This window comes from Coregonus clupeaformis, chromosome 15, assembly GCF_020615455.1.
Source record: "Coregonus clupeaformis isolate EN_2021a chromosome 15, ASM2061545v1, whole genome shotgun sequence".
Classification (NCBI taxonomy): domain Eukaryota; kingdom Metazoa; phylum Chordata; class Actinopteri; order Salmoniformes; family Salmonidae; genus Coregonus; species Coregonus clupeaformis.
In genome coordinates this window covers 65281615-65305337 of record NC_059206.1, presented here as the reverse complement: position 1 = coordinate 65305337, position 23723 = coordinate 65281615, and the positions used below count along the sequence as shown (strand labels likewise).

At 48.5% G+C, this 23723-nt stretch overlaps 1 protein-coding gene across 2 annotated transcripts in view; it reads left to right on the top strand.

Annotated features, from left to right (window-relative positions):
• The window catches only part of LOC121583035 (tetraspanin-18-like), a 57294-nt gene that overhangs the window by 29121 nt on the left and 4450 nt on the right, over nt 1-23723 (top strand). For both annotated transcript variants that reach the window (XM_045225424.1, XM_041899244.2), the window contains exons 3-5: nt 20869-20964; nt 22696-22890; nt 23423-23497. In XM_045225424.1, coding sequence (XP_045081359.1) covers nt 20902-20964; nt 22696-22890; nt 23423-23497 — 333 coding nt within the window. In that variant the 5' untranslated portion in view covers nt 20869-20901. The remainder of the gene's footprint in view (nt 1-20868; nt 20965-22695; nt 22891-23422; nt 23498-23723) is intronic.

Here is a 23723-nt window from a genome sequence, read left to right as displayed (position 1 = left end):
CAGAACAGTAGTCTAATGTTATAGAAGGGAGGGTCGGAACAGTAGTCTAATGTTATAGAAGGGAGGGTCAGAACAGTAGTCTAATGTTATAGAAGGGAGGTCGGAACAGTAGTCGAATGTTATAGAAGGGAGGGTCAGAACAGTAGTCTAATGTTATAGAAGGGAGGGTCGGAACAGTAGTCTAATGTTATAGAAGGGAGGGTCAGAACAGTAGTCTAATGTTATAGAAGGGAGGGTCAGAACAGTAGTCTAATGTTATAGAAGGGAGGGTCAGAACAGTAGTCTAATGTTATAGAAGGGAGGGTCAGAACAGTAGTCTAATGTTATAGAAGGGAGGGTCAGAACAGTAGTGTAATGTTATAGAAGGGAGGGTCGGAACAGTAGCCCAGTGTTTGGGAAAGATTTGGTGAAGTGGGAAAAGATAGCAGTGCCGTTTAGCTATGTTATGTGTGACGATTGTGACGTGCTATACAAATTCGACAGTCACAAGACGGGGACTTCAAATGGCACGTCAAGGGAACTGTACTGTTAAGAGATGGGTGCAGTAGCCTAACTGAAATCTGGACACTGACACACCCACAAAGCCTAATATACAGTCAAATTAACTCCTGCAGAATTAAGCCTTTCTTGCAGTAAAATTATACACCAAATGTACATTTTGACTCGGGAACAGGTTTGGAGAAATATGATTTATTTCTTCTCCACATCTTGAGAGAATGAATGCGCGGTTAGGGACCGTCTGTAAAGGTGGCGCTGCTATCTTTATCGGCATCATAAAAGCTGATTTAGTATTTCATCCACATAAAATACGCTTGCTGTCTGGGGTTTTAGGCTGGGTTTCTGTATAGCACTTTGTGACATCTGCTGATGTAAAAAGGGCTTTATATAAAAAAAAAACTAAAAAAAAACATTGATTGATTGATCCAAGCTGAACTGAAATCTTATCAAAACATGTTGGGTCATTTTATTAGCTTTTAATTTTCTTAAAACCGGTCAAACTGAAACTTGTATTGTATGTTCTCCCCGGTCCCTAAATGTCTTTGCTGTGCGAGAGAAGCAGAGATGAAAGAAGGAAGAGGAAACTAACTTTACCAACGTCAATTACATTGAAACATCCATTCTATCGATTTTATGACATTATTCTGGTGAGCAAGAGCTTATTTATCAGAAACAAAGGCCTATCTAAAAAGGGCGTGTGTGAACAGACAGCTGACCCGCGCATCTAGTGTGCGTCTTCTGCAGCTGGTATTCTGTGTGGAACACCAGGCCTGAGCTGCTCTCTGAGTGAGTGAGTGAGTGAGTGAGTGACTGAGTGAGTGAGGTGAGTGAGTGAGGTGAGTGAGTGAGGTGAGTGAGTGAGGTGAGTGAGGTGAGTGAGGTGAGTGAGTGAGGTGAGTGAGTGAGTGAGTGAGTGAGTGAGTGAGTGAGTGAGTGAGTGAGTGGAACTGAATAATATTAAGAAATGCTATAGATGGAAGGAAAGGACCGTAGGGTGAAGACAGGGATGCAGTTTAAGCCCCACCCTCTTCAACGTATACTGTTGTGATGTCACGAGAGGCTGTGTCCTGGAGGGACGTTACATCCCCCTGAGGTGGCTGCAAACCCAGACAGCTATGGCTCCATCTGCTGGTATGGTCGGGAACTCCACCCCTCTATGGCAATCTTCCCACGCAGCTGAAACAAATGAGGGAGCTGATGAGCTGAAGGTTTGGGGAGGGAAGAGACACACTGAGGGAGTGTGTGGGGGGTGAAGAGACACAGTCTCCAACCTGGGCTCTCTGGAGGACAAGAGTGCTGCACGTCCACTTCCATGAGGAATATAAGGATTTGGAGATACTTACCTTTGGGAAATACTCACCTTTGGATATATGCACCTGTGGAAATACGTGAGAGACATTTGGAAGGACTTTTTGCTGGGTTGGCCACTAGCTGCAACGTGGACTACAGTAAGGCTGGGGAAAAGTTATCTGAGCGAGGAGAATTATGATTTTGGATGTGGAAGAGACATCCCTGAACTGTTAACCCTTAAAGAGCCACAAGAGAACAGAATTTTGTTATATTTTCGTTAATTTCCCAAGACCTATAATAAAATCCTTGTTTTGTTTGAACCTTGTCTCCTTGCACTACTTGAGCAATCCCGCTGAAAGCTGTGTAGCCTCTCGTGACGTCACAGATGGTGGAGAATACGGGCACGCTCAAGCGTTAATAGTGCATGTCAGAGGAGGATACCGAAGGTTTGATCACCCAGTTTTCCAAGTTGGCCGTAGGCTCCCCGCCCGACTGAAATGGAGGACATATTGAAAGCCCTTGTTGCTGGCCAGCAAGCCCAGATGCAAGCAAACGTGGCTCTCTTGGAGGAGCAAAAGAAAGCCAACCTTCTGAAGGCAGAGAGGAATTGCAGTTGCAGAGACAGAGGGTGGTCCAAAATACCCGCCCAATAAAGGCAAGTGACTTTATATCTAAGATGGGAGCTACCGATGACATTGAGGCATACCTGCATGCATTTGAGGCCACGGCCACTAGGGAAGCCTGGCCCAAGCAACAGTGGGTTGGTCTGTTAGCCCCCTTTCTAACCGGGGAATCGCTGAATGCTGTCCGGGACCTGGGCCCTGACCAGGTTACTGACTATGATGCCCTGAAGTCTGAGATCCTCAGCAGATATGGACTCACAAAGTTTGGTATGGCCCAGCGCTTTCACAGCTGGACCTTCCAACCAGACCAACCTCCTCGAACGCAGATGCATGAACTTGTCCGAATCGCAAGGAAATGGCTGGATCCGCAGAGGAATACAGCAGCGGCGGTGGTGGAGGCCGTTGTGGTGGATCGTTACCACGCGCCCCTGCCTTATGAGGCAAAACGGGTCATCAGTCAACAGGCCTTGACCACGGCTGATCTGACCGTGGAAGCTGTGGAAAAGTACCAGGCCACAGCGGAGATGCTGAATGCTTCCCGAAAAAGACCCCAGGAGTGCGGCCCCACCACAAATGGGAAGAACCCGTCCCAAGGACCCCAAGGTCTCGAACCCAGCCACGTCAGGACTTATCCCGGCTCCAGGGGGAGCCAGAAACCAAGCGGGTCCAAGAAGAGAGTACACCAGGAGGGGGAGACTCGACAGTGTTACCGGTGTGGGGAGATGGGACATATCTCCTGGCAGTGTGGGAAACCAGCCGATGAACCTATGCCCACTGCGGAGTCCTCCAGCTCAGCACCCACACACCGTTTTGCCTCGCTCTTGGGAGTCGTAGATGGCGGCCCAGATCGACCCCCCACCTGCCCGGTAACTGTGAATCACCATGATGTGGAGGCCTTACTGGATTCTGGTAGCCGGGCCACCCTGGTGCGTAAGGATTTGGTGGGCCCAACGTGTCTGACCCCGGGGAAAGTCCTCCCCAGTTTCCTGTGTCCATGGGGACACCAGAGAATACCCCATTACTGAACTTACAATGACCAGCACACGGGGAACCATACACATGACGGCGGGGGTGGTTGATTCCCTCCCGTCCCTGTCCTAATTGGACGAGACTGCCCAGCCTTTTACCCACTCTGGAGAGAGTCTCAGGAGAGGATAACCTGATACCTCGGAAACGGAGAGGCAAGACTCATCCTGGGAAGGCTCCGGTGCAATCCTCCGAATTACTCCTCCCGCCCGGGCTCTGATAGGGATGGCAGGTGCCCAGACCGACACAGAGACGGAGCTACAGAACCTGGACAAAGAACTGTCTGGTCTGGAAGGGGACCGCTGAGAGGTATCGTTTGTTAAAGCAACAGTTAGACATGAAGACAGAAGAGTTAGATATCCTCCAGGCTAAACTCCAACAGAGCTCCTTCCATAAGCAACAGGAGGAGCTGGAGAGGCTGCGCAGGACCATCGAGGAGTGTGAGGAGACCCTGCGCAGTAGTAAGGGGAGGTCAGAAGAAGGCAGAGGAGAAGTACAAGGTGTTGGAGAACAAGATGAAGAATGCGGAGGCAGAGAGAGAGAAGGAACTGAAAGCTGCTCAACAGAAGCTAAACTCTGCTAAAACCAAGGCTGATGCCGTTCAGTAAGAAACTCAAGGAGAGACAACAGGAGGCTGAGTCCCTGGTCCTAGAGGTGGAGGAGTTGAAGAGAGAGCAGGCTGGCAAGCACCACGGCAATGCGGACGCCCTCTCCCGGCGTGATGCCTTCTTCGCTGCCTTTACCCCGACGAGGACGTCGGTCCCGGAGGGAGGGGGATGTGTGATGTCACGAGAGGCTGTGTCCTGGAGGGACGATTACATCCCCCTGAGGTGGCTGCAAACCCAGACAGCTATGGCTCCATCTGCTGGTATGGTCGGGAACTCCACCCCTCTATGGCCAATCTTCCCACGCAGCTGAAACAAATGAGGAGCTGATGAGCTGAAGGTTTGGGAGGGAAGAGACACACTGAGGGAGTGTGTGGGGGTGAAGAGACACAGTCTCCAACCTGGGCTCTCTGGAGGACAAGAGTGCTGCACGTCCACTTCCATGAGGAATATAAGGATTTGGAGATACTTACCTTTGGGAAATACTCACCTTTGGATATATGCACCTGTGGAAATACGTGAGAGACATTTGGAAGGACTTTTTGCTGGGTTGGCCACTAGCTGCAACGTGGACTACAGTAAGGCTGGGGAAAAGTTATCTGAGCGAGGGAGAATTATGATTTTGGATGTGGAAGAGACATCCCTGAACTGTTAACCCTTAAAGAGCCACAAGAGAACAGAATTTTGTTATATTTTCGTTAATTTCCCAAGACCTATAATAAAATCCTTGTTTTGTTTGAACCTTGTCTCCTTGCACTACTTGAGCAATCCCGCTGAAAGCTGTGTAGCCTCTCGTGACGTCACACTGTATATCAAAGAATTGGCGAGGGCACTAGAACAGACTGCAGCACCCGGCCTCACCCTACTAGAATCTGAAGTCAAATGTCTACTGTTTGCTGATGATCTGGTGCTTCTGTCACCAACCAGGGAGGGCCTACAGCAGCACCTAGATCTTCTGCACAGATTCTGTCAGACCTGGGCCCTGACAGTAAATCTCAGTAAGACAAAAATAATGGTGTTCCAAAAAAAGGTCCAGTTTCCAGGACCACAAATACAAATTCCATCTAGACACCGTTGCCCTAGAGCACACAAAAAAACGATACATACCTTGGCCTAAACATCAGCGCCACAGGTAACTTCCACAAAGCTGTGAACGATCTGAGAGACAAGGCAAGAAGGGCCTTCTATGCCATCAAATGAACATCATATTTGACATACCAATTAGGATCTGGCTAAAAATACTTGAATCAGTTATAGAACCCATTACCCTTTATGGTTGTGAGGTCTGGGGTCCGCTCACCAACCAAGAATTCACAAAATGGGACAAACACCAAATTGAGACTGCATGCAGAATTCTGCAAAAATATCCTCAGTGTACAACGAAAAACATCAAATAATGCATGCAGAGCAGAATTAGGCCGATACCTGCTAATGATCAAAATGAGCCATTAAATTCTATAACCACTTAAAAGGAAGTGATTCCCAAACCTTCCATAACAAAGCTATCACCTACAAAGAGATGAACTTGGAGAAGAGTCCACTAAGTAAGCTGGTCCTGGGGCTCTGTTCACAAACACAAACAGACCCCACAGAGCCCCAGGACAACAACAACAACACAATTAGACACAACCAAATCATGAGAAAACAAAAATATAATTACTTGACACATTGGAAAGAATTAACAAAAAAACAATGAAATTGAGCACTATAAATAGGGTGCCATGGCATGTTTCACACTATGGATCTTAAGTTGTTTGTGACATTTTGATGTTTCTGCTTCAACTACGAGGTAAACAAATTATTAAGTAAAGTAGATATATTATTAAGTAAAGTAGATATATAATTATGTACAATTGTGTAAAGTATCCATATTGTTAAGTAAAGTAGTGTACATTATATTATTAAGTAAAGTAGTGTACATTAGTAAAGTAGTTACATTAGATTACTAAGTAAAGTAGTGTAAAGTGCACAGTTATTGGTTTACTTCATCACTTTACTTTGGATTCTTAGTGTGTGGCAGTATCCCAGCTCCCCAGCCCCTTAGGGAGACAGGAAAGGAGAGATTATATATTCTCTATTCACAGGAGAGGCAGTGTCCCAGCTCCCCAGCCCCTCCCCAAACTCTTAATCTGTTTTCTAAATGGATTTGTTCATTCATTCATATATCTCCTCTTCATCTCTCTCTTCTCTCAAAACCACCAAATGGAAATGGTTTTGTTGGTGTACCTTCGTATCTAAGCTACTGTAGATGGGGTTGCCATGGAGACCAGTGGTCTGTGAGGAGGACAGTGGTCTGTGAGGAGGACAGTGGGTTGCCACAGAGACCAGTGGTCTGTGAGGAGGACAGTGGGTTGTGAGGAGGACAGTGGGTTGCCACGGAGACCAGTGGTCTGTGAGGAGGACAGTGGTTTGTGTCCGTTTTAGAATATCCTCCTGTTCCTCAGGTGGACAGAATTACTCTGGAAACACCATGTGTACATCTTAACGTTAGACTTCTGATTTGGTTTGTGTCATGATGAAACTGCTCTCCTTTTCAAAAACCCCACCCCCGTTTTCACTCCCCACAGAGGTTTTTTAAAGAAGATATTTTTACACTGAGAATTAATGGAAAAAAGATGGTGAGATAAAGAGAGTGAAGAGAGAGAACTGCCAGGGCCTGAACTCTCTCTCTTTGATGTTGGTCTAATGTCATAAAGCTGCTAACGGGTAGACAGCGACACAGACAGCAGTACAGAGTTTACCTCAGGAAAAACCCCTTCTCCTCTATTACACTGGAGCTGAACCAGAGTCACAAATGGCACCCTGTTCTTTATAAAGTGCACTACTTTTGACCCGTCCAGGCTCTGCTCTTTGTAGGGAATAGGGTGCAGGCCTTTGGTCAGAAGCAGTGCACTATGTAGGCAGTGCACAGTACACTGTTAACGTGAGGGAATGTAAAACCTATAAAAACAAACTCAGATCTGGATCATATCAGTCGGTGGCCAAAAATATGCCAGGCATGACACTATATAAACTAAACTTTAACCCAAATAAACTCTTGATGATTTCCAGTATTTCCGTTGCATTCTTCTCCTAGTCTGGCGTAACACACAGATGATTGGTTCACTGACATATTATTATTATACTGCCCTCAAGGACTCGATCCAGCTGGTCCTCTCATCAGACTAGAGGCTCAACTGGAAACCCAAGAGAGGATCCAGCTGGTCCTCTCATCAGACTAGAGGCTCAACTGGAAACCCAAGAGAGGATCCAGCTGGTCCTCTCATCAGACTAGAGGCTCAACTGGAAACCCAAGAGAGGATCCAGCTGGTCCTCTCATCAGACTAGAGGCTCAACTGGAAACCCAAGAGAGGATCCAGCTGGTCCTTTCCTCATCAGACTAGAGGGTCAACTGGAAACCCAAGAGAGGATCCAGCTGGTCCTCTCATCAGACTAGAGGCTCAACTGGAAACCCAAGAGAGGATCCAGCTGGTCCTCTCATCAGACTAGAGGCTCAACTGGAAACCCAAGAGAGGATCCAGCTGGTCCTTTCCTCATCAGACTAGAGGCTCAACTGGAAACCCAAGAGAGGATCCAGCTGGTCCTCTCATCAGACTAGAGGCTCAACTGGAAACCCCAAGAGAGGATCCAGCTGGTCCTCTCATCAGACTAGAGGCTCAACTGGAAACCCAAGACAGGATCCAGCTGGTCCTCTCATCAGACTAGAGGCTCAACTGGAAACCCAGAGAGGATCCAGCTGGTCCTCTCATCAGACTAGAGGCTCAACTGGAAACCCAAGAGAGGATCCAGCTGGTCCTCTCATCAGACTAGAGGCTCAACTGGAAACCCAAGAGAGGATCCAGCTGGTCCTCTCATCAGACTAGAGGCTCAACTGGAAACCCAAGAGAGGATCCAGCTGGTCCTTTCCTCATCAGACTAGAGGCTCAACTGGAAACCCAAGAGAGGATCCAGCTGGTCCTCTCATCAGACTAGAGGCTCAACTGGAAACCCAAGAGAGGATCCAGCTGGTCCTTTCCTCATCAGACTAGAGGCTCAACTGGAAACCCAAGAGAGGATCCAGCTGGTCCTCTCATCAGACTAGAGGCTCAACTGGAAACCCAAGAGAGGATCCAGCTGGTCCTTTCCTCATCAGACTAGAAGCTCAACTGGAAACCCAAGAGAGGATCCAGCTGGTCCTCTCATCAGACTAGAGGCTCAACTGGAAACCCAAGAGAGGATCCAGCTGGTCCTTTCCTCATCAGACTAGAGGCTCAACTGGAAACCCAAGAGAGATCCAGCTGGTCCTCTCATCAGACTAGAGCTCAACTGGAAACCCAAGAGAGGATCCAGCTGGTCCTTTCCTCATCAGACTAGAGGCTCAACTGGAATACAGAGAGGATCCAGCTGGTCCTCTCATCAGACTAGAGGCTCAACTGGAAACCCAAGAGAGGATCCAGCTGGTCCTTTCCTCATCAGACTAGAGGCTCAACTGGAAACCCAAGAGAGGATCCAGCTGGTCCTCTCAGACTAGAGGCTCAACTGGAAACCAAGACTGGATCCAGCTGGTCCTTTCCTCATCAGACTAGAGGCTCAACTGGAAACCCAAGAGAGAATCCAGCTAGTCCTCTCATCAGACTAGAGGCTCAACTGGAAATCCAAGAGAGGATCCAGCTGGTCCTCTCATCAGACTAGAGGCTCAACTGGAAATCAAAGAGAGGATCCAGCTGGTCCTCTCATCAGACTAGAGGCTCAACTGGAAACCCAAGAGAGGATCCAGCTGGTCCTTTCCTCATCAGACTAGAGGCTCAACTGGAAACCCAAGAGAGGATCCAGCTGGTCCTCTCAGACTAGAGGCTCAACTGGAAACCAAGACTGGATCCAGCTGGTCCTTTCCTCATCAGACTAGAGGCTCAACTGGAAACCAAGACTGGATCCAGCTGGTCCTTTCCTCATCAGACTAGAGGGTCAACTGGAAACCCAAGAGAGAATCCAGCTGGTCCTTTCCTCATCAGACTAGAGGGTCAACTCCCTCTCTCCCTCCCATCCCGGAGGACCTAAGCCCTAGGACCATGCCTCAGGACTACCTGGCCTGATGACTCGTAGCTGTCCCCAGTCCACCTGGTCGTGCTGCTGCTCCAGTTTCCACTCTTCTGCCTGCAGCTATGGAACCCTGACCTGTTCACCGGACGTGCTACCTTGTCCCAGACCTGCTGTTTTCAACTCTCTCTCTCTTCCGCACCTGCTATTTCAACCTCTAAATGCCCGGCTATGAAAAGCCAAGTGACATTTACTCCTGATGTACTGACCTGTTGCAACCTCTACAACCACTGTGATTATTATTTGACCCTGCTGGTCATCTATGAACGTTTGAACATCTTGGAGAAAAATCTGTCCTTAATGGCCATGTACTGTTATAATCTCCACCCAGCACAGCCAGAAGGGGACTGGCCACCCCTCAGAGCCTGGTTCCTCTCTAGGTTTCTGCCTTTCTAGGGAGTTTTTCCTAGCCACTGTGCTTCTACATCTGCATTGCTTGCTGTATGGGGTTTTAGGCTGGGTTTCTGTATTGCACAATGTGACATCTGCTGATGTAAAAAGGGCTTTATAATTAAAATTAGATTGATTGATGGTGGAGGAAGAGGTGGAGGAAATGGTGGAGGAGTAGGAAGAGGTGGAGGAGATGGTAGAGGAGGAGGTGGAGGAGGAGGAGTAGGAAGAGGTGGAGAAGATGGTAGAGGAGGAGGAGGTGATGGAGGAGGAGTAGGAAGAGGTGGAGCAGATGGTGGAGGAGGAGGAGGAGGAGGAGTAGGAAGAGGTGGAGCAGATGGTGGAGGTGAAGGAGGAGGAGGAGGAAGAGGTGGAGGAGATGGTGGAGGAGGAGTAGGAAGAGGTGGAGCAGATGGTGGAGGAGGTGGAGGAGGAGTAGGAAGAGGAAGAGGTGGAGCAGATGGTGGAGGTGGAGGAGGAGGAGGAAGAGGAAGAGATGGAGCAGATGGTGGAGGAGGAGGAGGAGGAGGAATAGGAAGAGGTGGAGGAGATGGTGGAGGAGGTGGAGGAGGAGGAGTAGGAAGAGGTGGAGGAGATGGTGGAGGTGGAGGAGGAGGAGTAGGAAGAGGAGGAGGCTGCTGTGTCCTGATTGATGAAGGCAATTTGAATCCAATGTTCTCTAGTGCTGTGGGAAAACACTTCCTGTGCACGCTGCACTTCCTCAAACCCCACTGCTAGACACCTCCTAGTCTCCCCAAAACCCACTGCTTGACACCTCCTAGTCTCCCCAAACCCCACTGCTAGACACCTCCTAGTCTCCCCAAACCCCACTGCTAGACACCTCCTAGTCTCCCCAAACCCCACTGCTAGATACCTCCTAGTCTCCCCAAACCCCACTGCTAGACACCTCCTAGTCTCCCCAAGCCCCACTGCTAGACACCTCCTAGTCTCCCCAAACCCCACTGCTAGACACCTCCTAGTCTCCCCAAACCCCACTGCTAGACACCTCCTAGTCTCCCCAAACCCCACAGCTAGACACCTCCTAGTCTCCCCAAACCCCACTGCTAGACACCTCCTAGTCTCCCCAAACCCCACTGCTAGACACCTCCTAGTCTCCCCAAGCCCCACTGCTAGACACCCTCTAGTCTCCCCAAGCCCCACTGCTAGACACCTCCTAGTCTCCCCAAACCCCACTGCTAGACACCTCCTAGTCTCCCCAAGCCCCACTGCTAGACACCTCCTAGTCTCCCCAAGCCCCACCACTAGCCACACACACACACACACACACACACACACACACACAAGTGACACACAAAGTGACAGGGTGGGTTATTGAAGTGGAGGCTCCACACACCACTGGCTACTTACTGGAGGAGAGGTGGCGCTGGTCACTTAAAGGATGCTTCCCAAATGCCACCCTATTCTTTATATAATCAAATCAAATCAAATGTATTGGCCACATGCGCCGAATACAACAGGTGCAGACATTACAGTGAAATGGTTACTTACAGCCCTTAACCAACAGTGCATTTATTTTTTAATAAAAAAGTAAAATAAAACAACAAAAGTGTTGAGAAAAAAGAGCAGAAGTAAAATAAAATAACAGTAGGGAGGCTATATATACAGGGGGTACCGTGCAGAGTCAATGTGCGGGGGCACCGGCTAGTTGAGGTAGTTGAAGTAATATGTACATGTGGGTAGAGTTAAAGTGACTATGCATAAATAATGAACAGAGTAGCAGCAGCGTAAAAAGGATGGGGTGGGGGTGGGGGTGGGGTGGTGGGGCAGTGCAAATAGTCCAGGTAGCCATGATTAGCTGTTCAGGAGCCTTATGGCTTGGGGGTAGAAGCTGTTGAGAAGTATTTTGGACCTAGACTTGGCATATATAGTGCACTACTTTTGACCAGAGCCCTATGGGGCTCCATATGGACTCTGGTAAAAAGTAGTGCACTAAATAGGGAATGGGGTACCATTTGGGAAGCATCCACAGCCTTACAGGACTACAGAAAGACCACAGAGGCTCATACTAGTTCTTCTGTAGAAGTGGCTTAATGCTGACACTGCAGGACTCTACATGCAGTATGAGATCTAGTGGTTTAATGATGACACTGCAGGACTCTACATGCAGTATGAGATCTAGTGGTTTAATGCTGACACTGCAGGACTCTACATGCAGTATGAGATCTAGTGGCTTAATGCTGACACTGCAGGACTCGGGGCGGCAGGTAGCTTAGTGGGTAAGAGCGTTGTGCCAGTAACCGAAAGGTCGCTGGTTCTAATCCCCCGAGCCGACTAGGTGAAAAATCTGTCGATGTGCCCCCTTGAGCAAGGCACTTAACCCCTAATTGCTCCTGTAAGTCGCTCTGGATAAGAGCGTCTACAAATGACAAAAAAAAAAAAAAAAAAAAAAAGATCTAGTGGTTTAATGCTGACACTGCAGGACTCTTACATGCAGTATGAGATCTAGTGGTTTAATACGTTGACACTGCAGGACTCTACATGCAGTATGAGATCTAGTGGTTTAATGCTGACACTGCAGGACTCTACATGCAGTATGAGCTCTAGTGGTTTAATGCTGACACTGCAGGACTCTACATGCAGTATGATATCTAGTGGTTTAATGCTGACACTGCAGGACTCTACATGCAGTATGAGATCTAGTGGCTTAATGCTGACACTGCAGGACTCTACATGCAGTATGAGATCTAGTGGTTTAATGCTGACACTGCAGGACTCTACATGCAGTATGAGATCTAGTGGCTTAATGCTGACACTGCAGGACTCTACATGCAGTATGAGATCTAGTGGCTTAATGCTGACACTGCAGGACTCTACATGCAGTATGAGATCTAGTGGTTTAATGCTGACACTGCAGGACTCTACATGCAGTATGAGATCTAGTGGCTTAATGCTGACACTGCAGGACTCTACATGCAGTATGAGATCTAGTGGTTTAATGCTGACACTGCAGGACTCTACATGCAGTATGAGATCTAGTGGTTTAATGCTGACACTGCAGGACTCTACATGCACTATGAGATCTAGGCCCTCTGCTATGAATGTTACAGCTCTAGAGGTGTCTGTTTCAGTGAGTTTCTGAGAAGAAGATAGACTCTGAAGAGGTTTGGTGTCTGTTTCAGTGAGTTTCTGAGCAGAAGATAGACTCTGAAGAGGTTTGGTGTCTGTTTCAGTGAGTTTCTGAGCAGAAGATAGACTCTGGAGAAGTCTGGTGTCTGTTTCAGTGAGTTTCTGAGCAGAAGATAGACTCTGAAGAAGTCTGGTGTCTGTTTCAGTGAGTTTCTGAGAAGAAGATAGACTCTGAAGAAGTCTGGTGTCTGTTTCAGTGAGTTTCTGAGCAGAAGATAGACTCTGAAGAGGTTTGGTGTCAGCGATTGTGGCCTGTACCTATTAAGAACAGCTTCTGGATGATGAAACAGTACAGACACCTACTCACTCAGAGAGACCTAAACAGACAGTTCATAGCAGAGAAGTTATTAGTGAAAGCACAGTGTGTGTGGAGGTTGGACAGAGCCATGGGTTAATAAGGAGTCTCTGGAGTGGTGAGCACAGCAGAACGAATCAGGGTTTGTGACAGAAACACACACCACACACACTATAACAGGGGTCTATTGAGCTCTACACCTGAGGGATGGCCAGTATTGTGCCACTGTAAACTGCTTTAGGGAACAGCGGGCTGTAGGATTATTGGATTATACAGGAACTGCTGCTCTCTGAGAGGAGAGGGGAGGAGAGGGAGGAAGGGAGGGGGGAGGAAGGAGAGGGAGGAAGAGAGGAGGAGAAGAGAGGAGAGGAGAGGGGAGAGGAGAGGAGAGGAGGAGAGGAGAGGAGAGGAGAGGAGAGGAGAGGAGAGGAGAGGAGAGGAGAGGAGAGGAGAGGAGAGGAGAGAGTTAGAGGAACAGTTAGAGGAAGCTACTCCATCTCTCACCATGATCAAACTGCATTACAATTGTAACACCTTCTAATATCTCAACTGCTGGAGATAAAAGTAAGATAAACCACTTTGGATGAGAGGGGAGGAGAGTGGATGACAGAAGAGGAGAGGACAGAAGAGGAGAGAGGGGGAGGAGAGGAGAGGACAGAAGAGGAGAGAGGGGGAGGAGAGGAGAGGACAGAAGAGGAGAGAGGGGAGGACAGAAGAGGAGAGAGGGGAGGAGAGAGGGGGAGGAGAGGAGAGAGAGAGAGGGGGAGGACAGAAGAGGAGAGAGGGGGAGGACAGAAGAGGAGAGAGGGGGAGGACAGAAGAGGAGAGAGGGGAGGACAGAAGAGGAGAGAGGGGAGGAGAGAGAGAGGGGGAGATAGTGAAGGGAATTATTTCTGGCCATCTTCTATTTGGCAGTGTGAAATCGTCCAGCTGCCCCCAGTCCTATTTTTGACAGGAGCCACATCTGCAGAGTGGGACACTGGAGTTCTGTGCAGTGTGTGTTCGTGTGTGTGTGTGTGTGTGTGTGTGTGTGTGTGTGTGTGTGTATGCATGTGTTTCTCTGTGTGTTTATGTGTGTGTGGTTCTCTCTCTCTTTGTGTGTGTGTGTGTGTGTCTATAAACCCAAATTCCCCATACACTTATGAAAAGGCTTCACTTCATTACCCAAAATCCCCTTTAAAGGACATCAATTACCCAGAGTGCTCTACTCTACACTGCCCCGGCCCGGTCAGTCATAGAGGCTGCATTGAACTACAGCAGAAGGGGGCTCCACCACATACACACTCACTCACACACACACACACACACACACACCATTTAGTTAATTAGACTAAGACCAGCAACACAGGACAGATAGTGTTCTAATGGGCATTAAATACACATTTACACAGCTGAGTGCCCACTGAGGGACTAACAATAGGGTGTGTGTCCCAAATAGCACCCTATTCCCTATGTAGTGCACCCTATTCCCTATGTAGTGTACCCTATTCCCTATGTTAGTGCACCCTATTCCCTATGTAGTGCACCTATTCCCTATGTAGTGTACCCTATTCCCTATGTAGTGCACCCTATTCCCTATGTAGTGCACCCTATTCCCTATGTAGTGCCCCTATTCCCTATGTAGTGCACCCTATTCCCTATGTAGTGTACCCTATTCCCTATGTAGTGCACCCTATTCCCTATGTAGTGCACCCTATTCCCTATGTAGTGCACCCTATTCCCTATGTAGTGTACCCTATTCCCTATGTAGTGCACCCTATTCCCTATGTTGCACCCTATTCCCTATGTAGTGCACCCTATGCTCCTATGTAGTGCACCCTATTCCCTATGTAGTGTACCCTATTTCCTATGTAGTGCACCCTATTCCCTATGTAGTGCACCCTTTCCCTATGTAGTGCACCCTATTCCCTATGTAGTGTACCCTATTCCCTGTGTAGTGCACCCTATTCCCTATGTAGTGCACCCTATTCCCTATGTAGTGTACCCTATTCCCTATATAGTGCACTCTATTCCCTATGTAGTGTACCCTATTCCCTATGTAGTGCACCCTATTCCCTATGTAGTGCACTCTATTCCCTATGTAGTGCACCCTATTCCCTATGTAGTGTTGGTGCTAAACTGTGTGTTATTGGATGCTAGCATGCTAGTTAGCTATGGTGTCATAGTTAGCTAGCTGAATAAAGTGGGTTGAGTCCATTCCTTGAAACATTGAACCGCTGTGGTTCACAACAATTCTGATTTCTAAAGGTGGAAGTTGGGAGAGTTTTTGTTCGGGTGATTCAGTGAAACAATTATAGTTTCTGAGGTGGAAGTTTTGGTGAGGGAGGCCCTGCTCTCTCCTCTCCCAGATGTTTAGTTCATTTCATTCTGATCTCCTCTGCATTATTGTAGCCATTTGCTACAGCCTGTCAACTATGCCTCTGCCTATCCCTGTTCTCTCCTCTCTGCACAGGCTACACAAACGCCTCACACCGCGTGGCTGCTGCCTCTCTAACCTGGTGGTCCCTGCACGCACCCCACACCTGGAGTTCCAGGTCTCAGGCAGCCTCTGGAACTGCCGTTCTGCTGCCAACAAAGCTGACTTCATCCCAGCCTATGCTAACCTCCAGTAACTCGACTTCCTGGCGCTGACGGAAACATGGACTACCACTGAAAACACTGCTACTCCTACTGCTCTCTCCTCGTCTGACCATGTGTTCTCGCATACCCCGAGAGCATCTGGTCAGAGGGGGTGGTGGCACAGGAATCCTCATCTCTCCCAAGTGGACATTCTCAATTTTTCCCTCTAACCCATCTGTCTATCTCCTCATTTGAATTCCATGCTGTCACAGTCACCAGCCCATTTAAGCTTAATATCCTTGTCATCTATCGCCTCCAGGTTCCCTTGGAGAGTTCATCAATGAGCTTGACGCCTGATAAGTTCCTTTCCTGAGGATAGCTCACCCTCACAGTTTTGGGGGATTTCAACCTCCCTACGTCCACATTTGACTCATTTCTCTCTGCCTCCTTCTTTCCACTCCTCTCCTCTTTGACCTCACCCCTCTCACCGTCCCCCTACTCACAAGGCAGGCAATACGCTTGACCTCATCTTTACTAGATGCTGCTCTTCTACTAATCTCACTGCAACTCCCCCTCCATGTCTCTGACCACTACTTTGTTTCCTTTCTCTCTCGCTCTCCTCCAACACTACTCACTCTGCCCCCTACACAGATGGTAATGCGCCGCCCGCAACCTTCGCTCTCTCTCTCCCACTACTCTCTCCTCTTCCATCCTATCATCTCTTCCCTCTGCTCAATTCTTCTCCCTCCAATCTCCTGATTCTGCCTCCTCAAACCTCCTCTCCTCCCTTTCTGCATCCTTTGACTCTCTGTGTCCCCTATCCTCCCGGCCGGCTCGGTCCTCCCCCTCCAGCTCCGTGGCTTGATGACTCATTGCGAGCTCACAGAACAGAGCTCCGGAGCGGGAGCGGAAATGGAAGAAAACTAAACTCCCTGCCGACCTGGCATCTTTTCACTCCCTCCTCTCTACATTTTCTTCATCTGTTTCTGCTGCTAAGGCCACTTTCTACCACTCTAAATTCCAAGCATCTGCCTCTAACCCTAGGAAGCTCTTTGCCACATTCTCCTCCCCTGCTGAATCCCCCCCTCCTCTCTCTGTGGATGACTTCGCAACCACTTTGAAAAGAAGGTTGACGACATCCGATCCTCGTTTGTTAAGTCTAAGACACTGCTGGTCCTACTCACACTGCCCTACCCTATGCTTTGACTTCTTTCTCCCCTCTCTCTCCAGATAAAATCCTGCGACTTGTGACTGCAGGCCGCCCAACAACCTGCCCGCTTGACCCCATCCCCTCCTCTTCTCCAGACCATCTCCGGTGACCTTCTCCCCTACCTCACCTCGCTGATCAACTCATCCTTGACCGCTGGCCATGTCCCTTCCGTCTTCAAGAGAGCGAGAGTTGCACCCTTCTCAAAAAAACCAACACTCGATCCCACTGATGTCAACAACTACAGACCAGTATCCCTTCTTTCTTTTCTTTCCAAAACTATTGAGCGTGCCGTCTTTAGCCAACTCTCTTGCTATCTCTCTCAGAATGACCTTCTTGATCCAAACCAGTCAGGGTTTCAGGACTGGTCATTCAACTGAGACTGCTCTTCTCTGTGTCACGGAGGCTCTCCGCACTGCTAAAGCTAACTCTCTCTCCTCTGCTCTTGTCCTTCTAAACCTGTCTGCTGCCTTTGATACTGTGAACCATCAGATCCTCCTCTCCACCCTCTCCGAGCTGGGCATCTCCGGCGCGGCTCACTCCTGGATTGCGTCCTACCTGACCGGTCGCTCCTACCAAGTGGCGTGGCGAGAAGCTGTCTCCGCACCACGTGCTCTCACCACTGGTGTCCCCAGGGCTCAGTTCTAGGCCCTCTCCTTTTCTCCCTATACACCAAGTCACTTGGCTCTGTCATATCCTCACATGGCCTCTCCTATCATTGCTACGCTGACGATACACAACTAATCTTCTCCTTTCCCCTTCTGATAACCAGGTGGCGAATCGCATCTCTGCATGTCTGGCAGACATATCAGTATGGATGACGGATCACCACCTCAAGCTGAACCCTGGCAAGACGGAGCTGCTCTTCCTCCCGGGAAAGGGACTGCCCGTTCCATGATCTCGCCATCACGGTTGACAACTCCGTTGTGTCCTCCTCCCAGAGTGCAAAGAGCCTTGGCGTGACCCTGGACAACACCCTGTCGTTCTCCGCTTAACATCAAGGCGGTGACCCGCTCCTGCAGGTTCATGCTCTACAACATTCGGAGAGTACGACCCTGCCTTACACAGGAAGCGGCACAGGTCCTAATCCAGGCACTTGTCATCTCCCATCTGGATTACTGCAACTCGCTGTTGGCTGGCCTCCCCTGCCTGTGCCATTAAACCCTACAACTCATCCAGAATGCCGCAGCCCGTCTGGTGTTCAACCTTCCCAAGTTCTCTCACGTCACCCCCTCCTCCGCACACTCCACTGGCTTCCAGTTGAAGCTCGCATCCGTTACAAGACCATGGTGCTTGCCTGGAGCAGTGAGGGGAACGGCACCTCCGTACCTTCGGGCTCTGATCAGTCCCTACACCCAAACGAGGGCATTGCGTTCATCCACCTCTGGCCTGCTGGCTCCCTTCCTCTGCGGAAGCATGGTTCCCGCCTCAGCCCAGTCAAAACTGTTCGCTGCTCTGGCACCCCAATGGTGGAACAAGCTCCCCTCACGACGCCAGGACAGCGGAGTCACTCACCACCTTCCGGAGACATTTGAAACCCCACCTCTTTAAGGAATACCTGGGATAGGGATAAAGTAATCCTTTTACCCCCCAAAAAAATTAAAAAAAAAAAAAATGTAAAGTGGTTATCCCACTGGCTATAGGGTGAATGCACCAATTTGTAGGTCGCTCTGGTTAAGAGCGTCTGCTAAATGACGTAAATGTGCCCTTGAGCAAGGCACTTAACCCTAATTGCTCCTGTAAGTCGCTCTGGATAAGAGCGTCTGCTAAATGACTAAAATGTAAATGTAGTGCACCCTATTCCCTATGTAGTGCACCCTATTCCCTATGTAGTGTACCCTATTCCCTATGTAGTGCACCCTATTCCCTATGTAGTGCACCCTATTCCCTATGTAGTGTACCCTATTCCCTATAAAGTGCACCCTATTCCCTATGTAGTGTATCCTATTCCCTATGTAGTGCACCCTATTCCCTATGTAGTGCACCCTATTCCCTATGTAGTGTACCCTATTCCCTATGTAGTGTACCCTATTCCCTATGTAGTGCACTCTATTCCCTATGTAGTGCACTCTATTCCCTATGTAGTGCACCCTATTCCCTATGTAGTGCACCCTATTCCCTATGTAGTGTACCCTATTCCCTATGTAGTGTACCCTATTCCCTATGTAGTGCACCCTATTCCCTATATAGTGCCCATAGGGCTCATAGCGCACTATATAGGGAAAAGGCTTCCCTTTGGGATGTACCCAGGGAGAATCGGGTTTCATTTACTGTAGGTGCTAACAGGGAGGTCAGCTGTGTCTGTGGTGTATGGAGAGGTCAGGCAGACACCACACTACCTATCTAAGTGACGAGGTCAGACAGACAGACACCACACTACCTATCTAAGTGATGAGGTCAGACAGACAGACACCACACTGCCTATCTAAGTGATGAGGTCAGACAGACAGACACCACACTGCCTATCTAAGTGATGAGGTCAGACAGACACACCACACTGCCTATCTAAGTGATGAGGTCAGACAGACACCACACTGCCTATCTAAGTGATGAGGTCAGACAGACACCACACTGCCTATCTAAGTGATGAGGTCAGACAGACAGACACCACACTGCCTATCTAAGTGATGAGGTTAGACAGACACCACACTGCCTATCTAAGTGATGAGGTCAGACAGACACCACACTGCCTATCTAAATGATGAGGTTAGACAGACACCACACTGCCTATCTAAGTGATGAGGTCAGACAGACAGACACCACACTGCCTATCTAAGTGATGAGGTCAGGCAGACACCACACTACCTATCTAAGTGATGAGGTCAGACAGACAGACACCACACTGCCTATCTAAGTGATGAGGTCAGACAGACACCACACTACCGATCTAAGTGATGAGGTCAGACAGACACCACACTACCTATCTAAGTGACGAGGTCAGACAGACAGACACCACACTGCCTATCTAAGTGATGAGGTCAGACAGACACCACACTACCTATCTAAGTGATGAGGACAGACAGACACCACACTACCTATCTAAGTGATGAGGTCAGACAGACAGACACCACACTGCCTATCTAAGTGATGAGGTCAGACAGACACCACACTACCTATCTAAGTGATGAGGTCAGGCAGACACCACACTGCCTATCTAAGTGATGAGGTCAGACAGACACCACACTACCTATCTAAGTGATGAGGTCAGACAGACACCACACTGCCTATCTAAGTGATGAGGTCAGACAGACACCACACTACCTATCTAAGTGATGAGGTCAGACAGACACCACACTACCTATCTAAGTGATGAGGTCAGACAGACACCACACTACCTATCTAAGTGATGAGGTCAGACAGACACCACACTGCCTATCTAAGTGATGAGGTCAGACAGACACCACACTGCCTATCTAAATGATGAGGTCAGACAGACACCACACTACCTATCTAAGTGACGAGGTTACCACATAAAACCTCATATCAATAGTTGCTGGTGAATGTTTTAGATTGAGAGAAATGTGTTCTTCAAACCTGGTCCCGGAGACCCACTTGTTGTGTATGCTGTTTGCAGGCTTTCCCCCCAGACCAGCCAGTTGACTCAACTAAAGAACAGACAGACTGGTTTGTGTTGTCTGAACAGTATCACTGCTTGGTTACTGCAGTATGTGAAGTGAGTCAGCTGTGGCAGGTGGCAGCAGGTGGCAGAGTCCTGGTAAACACCATCATAGCTGGAAAAGACTGTTGGTCCTCTTCACACTAGCAGCGCTGATTCTGATGGCCGGCTGCATGAAATGTAACACATCCTCCCACACGTCCCCACATGACACAGAGTCACACAGGGACAGCCTGGCAGTGACAGGTTCCCACTATCTTTGGGGGACTGACATCTCTCTGCCCTTAGCTTTTACTCTCTCATGTCTATCCTGTATCTCCGTTTTGTGGAAGAGAGGAGAGGAGAGGACGGCTCTTCTCACCTCAGTCTCAAAGAGGATGATTTAACTTCTCTAGAGCCCAAAACCGTAGCTGAACTGCAGCTCAACCATCCTGTGCAGGACAGGAGTCACGCTATGGCATAACCTTAGTTTTTTGGTGTTGTACAGTGCTCTATGCTTTTCAGTAATGAACAGGCCTGTGTGTGTGTGTCTGCAGGGGTCCGGGGAGGCTTCAGCGCGGGGCACAGACATGGAGGGGGACTGTCTCAGCTGCATCAAGTACCTCATGTTCATCTTCAACTTCCTCATTTTCGTGAGTATATGCTGCTTGCTTTACACTTCCACTGTCTAATGTTCTGCTAGCTGTTCTGATGTTCTGCTGTCTGATGTTCTGCTGTCTGATGTTCTGATGTTCTGCTGGCTAATGTTCTGCTGTCTGATGTTCTGTTGTCTGATGTTCTGCTGTCTGATGTTCTGATGTTCTGCTGTCTGATGTTCTGATGTTCTGCTGGCTAATGTTCTGCTGTCTGATGTTCTGCTGTCTGATGTTCTGCTGTCTGATGTTCTGCTGTCTGATGTTCTGATGTTCTGATGTTCTGCTGTCTGATGTTCTTCTGTCTGATGTCTCTGCTGTCTGATGTTCTGATGTTCTACTGTCTGATGTTCTGCTGTCTGACATTCTGCTGTCTGATGTTCTTCTGTTTGATGTTCTGCTGTCTGACATTCTTCTGTTTGATGTTATGATGTTCTGCTGTCTGATGTTCTGCTGTCTGTTCTGATGTTCTGATGTTCTGATGTTCTGCTGTCTGATGTTCTGTTGTTTGATGTTCTGCTGTCTGACGTTCTGCTGTCTGATGTTCTTCTGTTTGATGTTATGATGTTCTGCTGTCTGATGTTCTGTTGTCTGATGTTCTGCTGTCTGATGATCTGCTGTCTGATGTGCTTCTGTTTGATGTTATGATGTTCTGCTGTCTGATGTTCTGCTGTCTGATGTTCTGCTGTCTGATGTTCTGCTGTCGGATGCTACAAAAATATAAACGCAACATGTAAAGTGTTCGTCCCATGTTTCATCAGCTGAAATAAAAAAATCCCAGAAATGTTCCATACGCACAAAAAGCTTATTTCTCTCCAATGTTATGCACAAATTTGTTTACATCCCTGTTAGTGAGCATTTCTCCTTTGCCAAGATAATCCATCCACCTGACAGGTGTGGCATATCAAGAAGCTGATTAAACAGCATGATCATTACACGGTAATAAAAGGCCACTCTAAAATGTGCAGTTTTGCCACACAACAAAGTTTTGAGGGAGCGTGCAATTGGCATCATGTCGCCACAGCATCATGTCGCCACAGCATCATGTCGCCACAGCATCATGTCGCCACAGCATCATGTCGCCACTGCATCATGTCGCCACAGCATCATGTCGCCACAGCATCATGTCGCCACAGCATCATGACGCCACAGCATCATGTCGCCACAGCATCATGTCGCCACAGCATCATGTCGCCACAGCATCATGTCGCCACAGCATCATGACGCCACAGCATCATGTCGCCACAGCATCATGTCCCCACAGGGTGACAGCTAAAGCACATTTATTCTAGTGATTTTCACCAAAAATGTACAACTATGGTATTAATGTCTAACGTTTAATTTTTTCTTTTCTTTTTTACGAACCATTACTCCGTTAAAAACAGAATGATTCTGAACAATCCCAAGTCCCAACTTCGGCAGACAATTTTCAAATGATCGCTGAAGTTTCTAGCCACAAGCATAAAGTAGCTAGCTGGGAAGAACTCATCAGGACGACAGACTGAACTGAACTGACTGAACCAAATCAGCTTTTCTCCACTCGACTCGCTGCGTGACAAGCGTCATCAATTTGGGCACCAGGCATGTCCGTATAGCCTCTCCCGGTTGAATCAGGCGTCTACTTCCTACTGTACTTCCTACTTCCTGGCTGCACTCTGTTCTGATTGGCTGCCTGTGTGCCTCTCCTATTCTGATTGGCTCCCTCTCTGTGTGTGTGTGTGTGTGGTCCAGTTAGGAGGCTCCTTCCTGCTTGGTGTGGGTGTGTGGGTGCTGCTGGACCCTACAGGCTTCAGGGAGATGGTAGCAGCCAACCCTCTGCTCTTCACTGGGGTCTACATCCTCCTGGCCATGGGGGCAATGCTCTTCCTCCTGGGATTCCTGGGCTGCTGCGGAGCCATCCGGGAGAACAAGTGTCTGCTACTCTTTGTAAGTTTTTAAAGAGTGTTATAATAGTGTTGTAATCGGCTTTAAGCGTGTTTATAAACGTTCCAGGGTTGCTGCGGAGCCATCTGCTCTTTGTAAGTCAACTACTCCACGTTTGGATAGTCCTCTTGGCTTGTCAGCGCGTACAATTTCACCAAGCAGTGCTGGTAATTGGGCATCACTGATAAGCTGTGTGAAAATCAATCAGGCGACAGCTATTTCCCTTCTGTATCATCATCCCGTCCACACTAATCATTATGTTTGCCTAGTTGGGCTCAGCTGGTAACTTGGAGCACGGTGCTGGAAAACGCTAGGATATTCAGGTCTTACAACAATATAAGGAATAGTGCCATCTAGTGGAGTAAATTATATGTTGCGTTAATTATTGGTCACTGAAACAGAAGAGGCCTTTGGATTTATATTGAGTGTTATTCATGAGCTTTCATATGTTAGCATCCATTTTAAATCTAAACTAGTGGATGGAATCAGTGTTGTGATCGTCTCTCTCTTCTCTCTCTCTCTCCCTCTTCCTCAGTTCTTCATGCTCATCCTGGTCATCTTCCTGGCAGAGTTAGCAGCAGCCGTCCTGGCCTTCATATTCCGGGAGCATGTGAGTGTTTCTCTGTTTCTCTCTCTCTCTGATTGGGATCAGGTAACATTATTAGGACGTTACGCCCATATTAGGACAGGGTGCACCTACGCTATCAGGCATCAATCCCAGATAGGACCATGAGGGATGGCCGTAATGGGGGTTGTCAAACAAACCTGCCATGGAGGATCTTTACTGAAAGCGCTTACAGGGAATCATCTACAACAGGGGGGGAAAGTACCATTAC